Below are 10433 nucleotides of genomic sequence, written 5' to 3' on the forward strand. Positions count from 1 at the left end.
TGTAGGACGTGGAAAGCTACGATCCAGTTCTGAATCCAGTCCTGAACCGGGAAGTTCGGCGAACAGGGGGGAGAGTGCTGATTACCCTCGGGGACCAGGACATAGACCTGTCGCCATCATTCGTCATCTTCTTGTCCACCCGAGATCCAACAGTAAGGAATGAGACACTTCCCGTAGCAAAGTGTGGCAGTATTTGGTTTTGCAGCCGAATTAACAAAACAGACTATTCTGTTTCCTGTTTTGGCAGGTCGAGTTCCCCCCAGATCTCTGTTCTCGGGTTACTTTTGTAAACTTCACAGTCACCCGTAGCAGTTTGCAGAGCCAGTGTCTAAACGAAGTACTGAAAGCAGAAAGACCTGATGTGGATGAGAAACGTTCCGATCTTCTTAAGCTTCAAGGTATGGTTCTAGATCTCTGGCTTTGGTGGTTGGTGTGGGTTGTGAGGACTAGGATGTTCCAGATTTATGTCACACACTTCAGAGAGCTTTCTTTTTGAACGAATGTAAATATTACAGCAAATTCTGGCTGTTTTGATCATTTAAGGGGAATTCCAGCTGCGTTTACGTCAGTTAGAAAAGTCTCTGCTACAAGCTCTGAACGAGGTAAAGGGACGCATTTTGGATGATGACACAATCATAACGACTCTGGAGAACCTAAAGAGAGAGGCTGCTGAGGTCACTAGAAAAGTGGAGGAAACCGACATCGTCATGCAGGAAGTGGAGACTGTGTCCCAGCAGTACCTCCCGCTCTCCACCGCCTGCAGCAGCATTTACTTCACCATGGAGTCCCTGAAACAGGTGACCAGGGACACCCTTGGCCGCCAGGCAGAAGCTCCCAGTGCGTGTTTTCATGGTGGTGCCTGATGAATTGCCTAATGGTCATCCACTGCCTCCTTTCAGATACACTTCTTATATCAGTACTCCCTCCAGTTCTTCCTGGACATTTATCACAACGTCTTATACGAGAACCCCAACCTGAAGGGTGTCACCGATCACACACAGCGCCTCTCCATCATAACGAAGGACCTCTTCCAGGTAGAGAACAGAGCGCTCAGCTGTTTCCAAGGAGGGAGTATGTGGCAGTGTTTCCTCGGGAACAAGCAGTGTTTCCCGCTTTTGTCCCCAGGTGGCATTTAACCGAGTGGCCAGAGGCATGCTGCACCAGGACCACATCACCTTCGCCATGCTGCTGGCGAGGATCAAACTCAAGGGCACGATGGGGTAAGGCCCTGCTCTGACTCCCTGCAGTAGAATATTGTCATCATGTAGGTTGCCTACTAGCATTGTATGATGGGATGCATTCTTTTTTTCTTTTCTTTAAATCATTACTGTTATTTTTAGTTATGATGCAAATGAACACAAGAGACCCGAGCTTAACCTGTTGCAACGTTTACAGGGAGCGCACTTATGATGCCGAATTCCAGCACTTCCTGAGAGGAAAGGAGATTGTTCTGAGTGCCGGCTCAACCCCCAAAATCCAGGGCCTGACAGTGGAGCAGGCGGAGGCAGTCGTGCGGTTGAGCTGTCTTCCTGCATTTAAAGATCTGATTGCAAAGGTTCAGGCAGATGAGGTAATTGTTCTTTTAAACATTCCAGTAAAAAACGTTGGCCTCTTCCCAGGAAATCAGCAATCAGGAGTTGTGTGCTCCACGAAACCCAGTGTTAACGTTTGCACGCGCTCGGGTAGACACCAGTCCATTGCTTTCAGCCTCTATGCTCTGTCCTGTGGTGATGCTTTCACTGTTATCTCCATAGCAATTTGGCATCTGGCTGGACAGCAGCTCCCCAGAGCAGACAGTGCCCTACCTGTGGAGCGAGGAAACACCAGCAAGTGAGTCCATGGCCAGGCCCTCTGGGTTTCTTTCTGGACTGAATGTAAAATTGGGTTTTGCTGGTTGAGGGACACTTCCAAAAAATTAAAAGTTACCGATTCTGCATATAAGTATCAGTGTTAAAACTTTTCAGGAAACTGCTTAGGGAGATGGCTTCTAGGTAGGAGCTGGCTTGGAGGTCCAAGATCAAAAAATTCCTAGTTCCTGCTTCAAGTCATGCTTAAAGACCAGAAGAGAAATAGTAGGAAGGCCCTTGCTTAATGTTAAGGGGGCAATTGGCTGCATTTGTGCCATACACAGTTTTTGAGTGTGTTTGACCAGGCACTGGGCTAGCCAGGCACCGAGTGGTGGCGGAGGAGGGTCTCGGAGCTCAGTCCGCAGAGGACAGAGCACAGAAGCACTGCTACAGCAGGGTGGGCTGCCGCCATGTTCCTCTTGAGACTCTCCAGGCATGTTCAGCTATTCTGCAGTAAACAGGTTATTAGTGGAGTAATTTAAACATCAGTAAATGGCACCTTATTTTACAGATACATCAGTGTGGTAAGGTTGTCCTAGTTGTGTCCATAGGGCTCGAGGAAGACATAGCAAGAGGTGGCAGATTCTTCTGGGGCGGAGAGTACCAGAAGGGGCATTGTGGTTTCCAAGATGTGATTTGCCCTGAGTCTTGAATGCTGAGTGCTTGCCAAGCAGGTGCTCTGGGAAGAACACTCCAGGTGGGGAGGGGAGGGCGTGTTGTGCTTTCGCCAACCCCAACCTTTCGCACACCTTGTTTCAGCACCTATTGGGCAGGCCATCCACCGCCTGCTCTTGATTCAAGCTTTCCGCCCCGACCGCCTGCTGGCCATGGCCCACATGTTTGTTTCGACAAACCTTGGGGAGTCCTTCATGTCCATCATGGAGCAGCCACTCGACCTGACTCACATCGTGGGTACAGAGGTAATGCTCTGGCCTTAGCTCTGGCTTCTCTGGGTTCTGTGTCTGCCTCCCCTAATGGCATCTGGTACCTGCTGATTCCTGGCAGTGGTGTCCTTCTAAAGCCAGTCACTGTAGATTCCGAATCTGCCAGCTCCACAGTGCCCACACCTCTGGGCCCAGAGGGAACATCTCGGGCCCCACCCTCAGGGCTCTCCTTTCTCTTGACAGGACACACCGTCAACGTGTCATCTGACTTACTTCTGCCTTCCTCATTTGCAGGTGAAGCCAAACACTCCTGTCCTGATGTGCTCTGTGCCTGGTTATGATGCCAGTGGGCATGTGGAGGACCTTGCCGCCGAACAGAACACTCAGATCACCTCAATTGCAATCGGTAAGGGCACTTGATGGATTTCATGGGGGGCTGACGCAGGATTTGTGGTAGGCATTGAAGTTCAAGACTGCCCTGGCTAACACTAAGCTTCCTTGTACCAGGCTCAGCAGAAGGCTTTAACCAAGCAGACAAGGCCATAAACACCGCTGTGAAGTCAGGCAGGTAGGCCTATTTGGTTTGTTTGGTTTGGTTTTGGAGAGCTTTAGTTCCCAAGAATTCAGGCAGGAAGCCTGGGGTGTCCCTGTGGCTTTCGCTTTGTGTGTGCAGGTGGGTGATGCTGAAGAACGTGCACTTGGCTCCAGGGTGGCTGATGCAGCTGGAGAAGAAGCTGCATTCCCTGCAGCCTCACGCCTGCTTCCGACTCTTCCTCACCATGGAGATCAACCCCAAGGTGGGTGGTTGAAGAAGGTGTGAGACATTGAGGTTGAATGCTGCTGTGCCGTCTTCATGTGACGTGGGTGGCCGGGTGTGTAGTGGAGCAAATGCCTGCATCAGAACCAGAGCAGCAGCAGGAGCCACGTTCTCCTTTAGGTGCCTGTGAATCTGCTCCGCGCTGGTCGCATCTTCGTGTTTGAGCCACCGCCAGGGGTGAAGGCCAACATGCTGAGGACATTCAGCAGTATCCCTGTCTCACGGATATGCAAGGTAAAGATCACATGTTCCTGCTGTCCTTTCTCCTGTAAACCCAAAGGACACAAAGTCCCATCCCTGAATTCAGAAGCGGGTCTGTGCTTCCCAGCAAAGACATAATGCGGGATTGCGCAGGTAAGTTTACTTCTGACTGTGGACAGATCCCTTCCTGTCAACAGGTGGAAGTTACGTACATGGTGTTTGGTAAAGGTAGATGATGATTAGGTCCTAGATGAGCAGACACTCCCACAGCGAACCCAGTGTTGTGTCCCCAAGAGGATGGCAGGTGATCTCCTCTTCTCCCAAGCAGGGGCCCCCAGAGGCCTAGCAGAGCCCTCCGAAGTGCCAAGTAAAGACCGAGACGCTTGGGCAACAGGAGAGGGGGCGGATTGTGGCAAGAATTTTGCGTCAGTTCTATCTGTATTTCTTAAGTACTGTTTTATTTTGTGCCATAGTCCCCCTTTTCTGACATTTTTAGAAAATCCATCTTCTTTCTCCTATGGAATTTTCTGTTGGTTGAAAAAATTCAACAGTGTCATTGGATCACATCTTTTTTAATAGAAAGTTTGGCATACTTTCTTCCTAGCAACAGTATTCGTGTTAATTGGCTGCTTATTAAGCCTTGAAGTTCAGGGTGGTTTCGATGTTAGTTGGTGGACGGCTCTTTTTAGAGCTTTGCTTCTGGTATAGTAGCTACGCTGTTTTCTTAGAAAGAAGTGCTGCCTTCTGATGACTCTGTTCCCCTTCTAGTCTCCCAATGAGCGTGCTCGCTTGTATTTCCTGCTGGCCTGGTTCCATGCTATCATCCAAGAACGCTTACGGTATGCACCGCTGGGCTGGTCAAAGAAATACGAATTTGGAGAGTCTGACCTGCGGTCGGCCTGCGACACAGTGGACACGTGGCTGGACGACACGGCCAAGGTAAGTGTGGGCCATGCCGTGTCAGACGTGCTTGCTGAGGAGGAAGACACACGTGGAGATGTGGCAGGTCACGGTGGCAGGGTGATGGGCTCAGCTTTGGAGGAACGGGCTGACATGTTGTGGCAGACATGGGGAGTTACCTGTTAGACTTGAGGGTAGGGGAGGAAGCTGCACCTCCCACGCCGCCCGTGCCTAGCCCAGCCCTCCCTCACAGGGCAGGCAGAACGTCTCGCCAGATAAGATCCCGTGGTCCGCGCTGAAGACCTTGATGGCCCAGTCCATTTACGGCGGGCGTGTGGATAATGAGTTTGACCAGCGTCTGCTCAACACTTTCCTGGAGCGTCTGTTCACGACCAAGAGTTTTGACAGTGAGTTTAAGCTGGCGTGCAAGGTCGATGGGCATAAAGACATCCAAATGCCAGATGGAATCAGGTGCGCAGCTGCCTTCTGGGATGGAGATAGTGGTGACGTCAGGGGGCATCTGGCCTCTGCGTAGGGCGGCCCCTAACGCTGTTTCCAAATGTGCTGGTTTTCCAGGCGAGAGGAGTTTGTGCAGTGGGTGGAGCTGCTTCCTGACACGCAGACGCCCTCCTGGCTGGGCCTGCCCAACAACGCCGAGAGAGTCCTCCTCACCACCCAGGGTGGGTAGCCAGGGAACAGCGCCTGAGACCACCGGCGCTCCCTGCTGGGTTCTAGCTACTCCTGATCGCACTCCTAGGGGAGGCCAAGAACAGCATCAGCTCAAATAGGTGTCTTTTCTGCATCGCAGACTCAATTCTGGAGAAAAAGCTGGATGTTATGTAAATGAAGTCCGGAAATTGCATTTAGATTCTCATCTTACATTCAGAAATAGTTACTTTTAGGGCCAGCCTGTGGCTCACTTGAGAGGAGCGTGGTGCTGACAACATCAAGTCAAGGGTTAAGATACCCTTACCTTACCGGTCATCTTTTTTTTTAAAAAAAGTTACTTTTTTTCAAACAGTTGAAAAGCACCTAGTATTAAGTGATATTTTAAAACCATTAGTCTCTTTCCTAGAGTACATTTTTATCAGTCTTTTTTTCTTTTCACTTATGAGTTGTCCTTCAAGACTATTCAAGGACTTTGAGCCAGAACAGAGCTAAAACACCTAATCCAATGGTTCTCCAAGCCTGGCTCCCCAGACCAGCCCTGTCAGCCTCGCTTCTTAGACATGCACATTCTCAGGCCATGCCCCGGACCTGCTCAGTCAGAGTCGGGGAGGGGAGCACCCATCTGCTCTAGCAAGTCATCCTCCAGGTGACTGTGTGCACATTTGAGAACCACTGATCTAATCTAAAATTTGTTTATGGGGAAAAGCCCAGAAAAGACAAGAAATTTGCTCAGGTTCATGCAGCTAATTAGTAGGACAGTATCAACTTGTTCCGGACTTTCTCTTCGGTGCTGTGAAGAGAACTCCTGGACGCAGGGCTTGCCTTTTGACTGAGCTGGCCTCATATGGCACCTGAGACTTCGTGTGAGGAGGCAGCGTCTGCACAGAGTGCATGCTTGCCACGTGGCTTTGGGGTTCCCAGCTGAGCTGATTATTCAGGATGAGAAGTTGGGATGGTTAGCAGTTGAGTCATATGGGTCTGGTGAAGGAGGGCTCGGGGTCTGGGGCCAGGAGGTTTCCAGGAGCTTGGGTAGGTGTGTTCTCTTCTACAGTGTTTGTACTGCAGCTGGTGCTGGGTGTCGCTTGCCGTGAGCCATGACTTGGCCTCTGCAGCTGGGTCCCTGTGAATGCCCCACCCACAGCAGTGATGGTGCCTAAGGCTTTAAGAGCCTATGTAACTGGGAGCCCAGCTCTGCCTCCATGCAATCAAGCCTCCAGGAGGCAGCGCTGCTCAGGAACTGACCATTGGCACCTTCTGGGTGAGGGACAGGGCCACACCCAGGGGATGGGAGTGTCAGGAAGGCCAGCTGGCATGGGCAGAGTCCTGGCACACTGGAGGCACCTCGTGGTTCAGGGTAGCCCCAGCCGCATAGTGTTCAGAGGTGTCCCCTCCCAGGGCCCCTTGGCCCCAGAGCCCCTCTCTTACTCGTGCTCATTCATGGAGGGCACCAGAGCAGGATCAGGCTGCAGGATTCACGGTGGACTCGGGAGTCGTGAAGAAGCCTCACCCCAGTCTCTGGACTCAGGACACTGGTTCAGCTTTAAGAGTCAGGGGCTTGACCTGTCGACAGTTTTTCTTCTGTATTTGTCTCCTTACCTTTCTGGTGAGGCCATTTCCTGAACTTAGATATAGGCACCAACTCGGTAGCTTTCGGTCGCTGTAGGGATTCTATGTACACTCGTCATGTGGTCTTTACATTCATGTCCTTTCTCCTCCTTGGTCTCCTGCCCACCCGCCCTCTGTCCACCTGCCTCTGTGGGATTGTGGCCCAGGCGTGGACATGATCAGTAAAATGCTGAAGATGCAAATGCTGGAGGATGAGGATGACCTGGCGTACGCGGAGACTGAGAAGAAAACGAGGACTGACGCCACGTCTGACGGGCGCCCTGCCTGGATGCGGACGCTGCATACCACCGCGTCCAACTGGCTGCAGCTCATCCCCCAGACACTGAGTCACCTCAAGCGCACCGTAGAGAACATCAAGGTAGCCGCACAGGCGTGTGTGCTTGCGGTGGGCTCAGCCAGGTCATCTGTAGCGAGCGCATGTGAGCTGTGGTTTCCAAGCAGTCGGGGCCAGATGGGTGAGCCCTTTCTGAAGAGTCGCAGAATACTGTAGAAGGCTGCTTGTCTTCTGTGAGATAGGTAAATGGCTCTACAAGGAAGCGGCAGCAGCCCTTCCATGGAGAGTTGTTAGTGGGCAGGCAGGGCTGCAGCGGTTCTGGCTGGCTGTCACGAGGTCTGTCGTGCACTGGGGGAAGCTGCTGCTGATCAGAGACAGGCTGCCAGTTCTGGGTGCCTGAGTCTGAGTTACTTGACTGCTTCTGTTTTCTGCTGGAGAATTCTCTTCTCTTCACTGTGGCTTGATCTCTCTGAACAATTTAGGATCCTTTGTTCCGGTTCTTTGAGAGAGAAGTGAAGATGGGAGCCAAGTTACTTCAAGACGTCCGCCAGGATCTTGCTGACGTTGTCCAGGTGTGTGAAGGAAAAAAGAAGCAGACCAACTACCTGCGCACACTTATCAACGAACTGGTGAAAGGTGCGTTAGAGATTGGATTTAACATGTGGGCCTCCCGTGGGTGCCGGCAAGCTCAGCGCCAGTGTGGCCAGGCCTGTGTCAGACCCCCAGGTGCACACCGTTGCCCCTGTGTCTCCTGCTCAAAGCACTGATGTGCTCTTTAAACCACACATGGTGACTCGGCCCTGGTCAGGCCTCCCTCTGAGAGCAGCTCGGTGCTCTTACCCTCAGGGGCACATAAGGAGGCCTTAGAAATGCCTGAGAATTTGTTTTTTCAATGCTGAATCACTGAACATTGACTAAAATCTTTATGCAACTTCTGCGGTGTTTTAGGGCTTTTCCAAGACAGTACATAGGGAACATGGTGGTCCTGGTCCAGCAGGGGCTGATGGTGGGTTGGGACTGCCAAGATCAGGACTGGACCCGGACAGAGGACAAGCAGGGACAGGGCAGGCTGGGGGGCTTGAGTCAGATGTGCAGGGAGCCCCTGGGATTCTCCTACTGGCCCCAAGACCCCAAATAGCCTGGAATGCTGAGCCACTTGTGTTGTGAATTTTTAGCTGTGGTTTTACTTGATTAGGGTCTTCCAAATTCACAAGAAGTGGCACTAGAAGTGGCACTGGTCTGGGACACACTGGGCCATCTGAGTGGAGAATGATACAGAGGGGTAGGCAGCCTTTAGGGGCAGAGGTGCAGCAGGAAGAGAGGTGGCCAAGGTGCCATCAGCTTCGCGTGTGTGGGTGCAGCTTGGGGCATGGGAGCACCTGTAGGCTCGTCCCCATTTATACCAGGGGCATCATCAGAACAGACACCAAGCCCTAGGGTCTCTGCCTTGCTTGCAGGGATCTTGCCTCGGAGCTGGTCGCACTACACAGTGCCTGCCGGCATGACTGTCATCCAGTGGGTGTCCGACTTCAGCGAGAGGATCAAACAGCTGCAGAACATCTCACTGGCTGCCGCATCTGGCGGTGCCAAGGAGCTAAAGGTGGCAAAAGACATTCTTGAAAAGCAGGTGGGGGTGGGGGGTTCAGCTGTCCCAGGCTTGGGTAGAGCTGCGTGGTCCTTTGAAAGCTCTGGGGCCAAGCACAGGGCCCAAGACTAACCTGATCTCCTCCCCGGTGGGCGCTGCTTCTTCCTGCAGAACATCCATGTGTGCCTGGGTGGCCTGTTTGTGCCCGAGGCATACATCACCGCCACCAGGCAGTACGTGGCCCAGGCCAACAGCTGGTCCCTGGAGGAGCTCTGCCTGGAAGTCAATGTTACCACTTCTCAGAGTGCTGCCCTCGATGCCTGCAGCTTTGGGGTCACAGGTGAGTTGAGTCTCACAGAAAAGACTCAGACTCGGCCACTCTGGCTTGACTCTTCTCTGAAGGTCACCCTTCTGCACCCGGGCCTCCAGCTCAGCAACCTGCCTACCCACGGGTGGCTCTGGTGGTCCTAGATGATTGTTGCAAAATGAACGTGTTTCCAGTGACCAGCTGGTGACCCTCTAGAGCTGCCCAGTTTCTCAGCCTGTCAGGGCTCCATGCAGCTGTGCGTTCACCCCAGACTGGGCTCTGGCCTCTTCCTTGCAGGGTTAAAGCTCCAGGGGGCCACATGCAACAACAACAAGCTGTCGCTGTCCCACGCCATCTCGACCGCACTCCCCCTGACACAGCTGCGCTGGGTCAAGCAAACCAATGCTGAGAAGAAGGCGAATGTGGTAAGTGGCCACCCTCCTCCGGGGTCAGGGAGGTGCCCGCAGGAGTCCCATTAGCTACCGGGACGGAGTCATCTCTCCATCTCTGTACCTGAGGTTCTGCTCATAACTGGAAATCGGCTTCTCCCTATTGCCAAAGCCACTCTCTGCTGCCTCTTGGCAACAGTCTCGGTGCGCTTGCGTTTCCCTTAAGTCAGCAATAAACACCTCTGCTGTTCCTCTTTCAGGTGACCTTACCTGTCTACCTGAACTTCACCCGTGCAGACCTTATCTTCACTGTAGACTTTGAAATTGCTACAAAGGAAGATCCTCGCAGCTTCTACGAGCGTGGTGTTGCAGTCTTGTGCACAGAGTAAAACAAAACTTTTGTAGTTTCTCCTTTCTGTAATAGTAAAATCCACTATTTAACATTTATTCATTATTAGAATGTTCGGAAGAGATGAAGTCATGAAAAGAAAGTGGTTGGTTTGAGGTTGGAGGAGACTGAATGGAGTCTGATGGTTGGGAATGGTGGAAATTGGAAAGATACAAGGATATGTTTTTAGGGGGTTGATGGCATGGTTTGTTTTATGAAATAAAACACTAAGCATGACCTGGCTCCCATCTCTTCTGTCTCAGCTTTGGTCTGGGGGCACAGGAACCCCTGGGTCCTCACCCAGCAGACATCTGGCTGGGGGCCGGATTTCCCGGGGCCACTCTCAGCCTCCCTCAGGCCCCTTGCTTTTTTTTTTTTTTTTTTTCCCCTGCTTTGCAGCAGGCTGGTACAGAGTTCGAACCCTGGACCTTGGTGTCGTCAGCACGAGCTCTCACTGACCACTAATCAGCCGTACCCCCACCATTGCTTCTGTCATGAGCATTTCAAGGAGAGCAAGCCCCACTCCGGGGAGCCACAGTGCTCATG

General features: G+C 52.2%; 1 protein-coding gene across 1 annotated transcript in view; it reads left to right on the plus strand.

Moving 5' to 3' along the window:
• The window catches only part of DYNC1H1 (dynein cytoplasmic 1 heavy chain 1), a 70796-nt gene extending 60672 nt beyond the window's left edge, over positions 1–10124 (plus strand). Inside the window, exons 58-78 of the mRNA XM_063090530.1 lie at positions 6–152; positions 248–398; positions 544–797; positions 900–1034; positions 1126–1220; positions 1396–1570; positions 1755–1830; positions 2607–2767; positions 3026–3137; positions 3239–3299; positions 3405–3528; positions 3669–3782; positions 4518–4688; positions 4903–5120; positions 5226–5329; positions 7091–7302; positions 7701–7854; positions 8676–8818; positions 8975–9143; positions 9408–9535; positions 9760–10124. Of these exons, the coding sequence (XP_062946600.1) occupies positions 6–152; positions 248–398; positions 544–797; positions 900–1034; positions 1126–1220; positions 1396–1570; positions 1755–1830; positions 2607–2767; positions 3026–3137; positions 3239–3299; positions 3405–3528; positions 3669–3782; positions 4518–4688; positions 4903–5120; positions 5226–5329; positions 7091–7302; positions 7701–7854; positions 8676–8818; positions 8975–9143; positions 9408–9535; positions 9760–9888 (3033 nt within the window). The 3' untranslated portion in view covers positions 9889–10124. The remainder of the gene's footprint in view (positions 1–5; positions 153–247; positions 399–543; positions 798–899; positions 1035–1125; positions 1221–1395; positions 1571–1754; positions 1831–2606; positions 2768–3025; positions 3138–3238; positions 3300–3404; positions 3529–3668; positions 3783–4517; positions 4689–4902; positions 5121–5225; positions 5330–7090; positions 7303–7700; positions 7855–8675; positions 8819–8974; positions 9144–9407; positions 9536–9759) is intronic.
• The last annotated feature ends 309 nt before the right edge of the window (positions 10125–10433 follow it).

The sequence above is a fragment of the Cynocephalus volans genome, chromosome 3 (genome assembly GCF_027409185.1).
Source record: "Cynocephalus volans isolate mCynVol1 chromosome 3, mCynVol1.pri, whole genome shotgun sequence".
NCBI classification, from domain to species: Eukaryota; Metazoa; Chordata; class Mammalia; order Dermoptera; family Cynocephalidae; genus Cynocephalus; species Cynocephalus volans.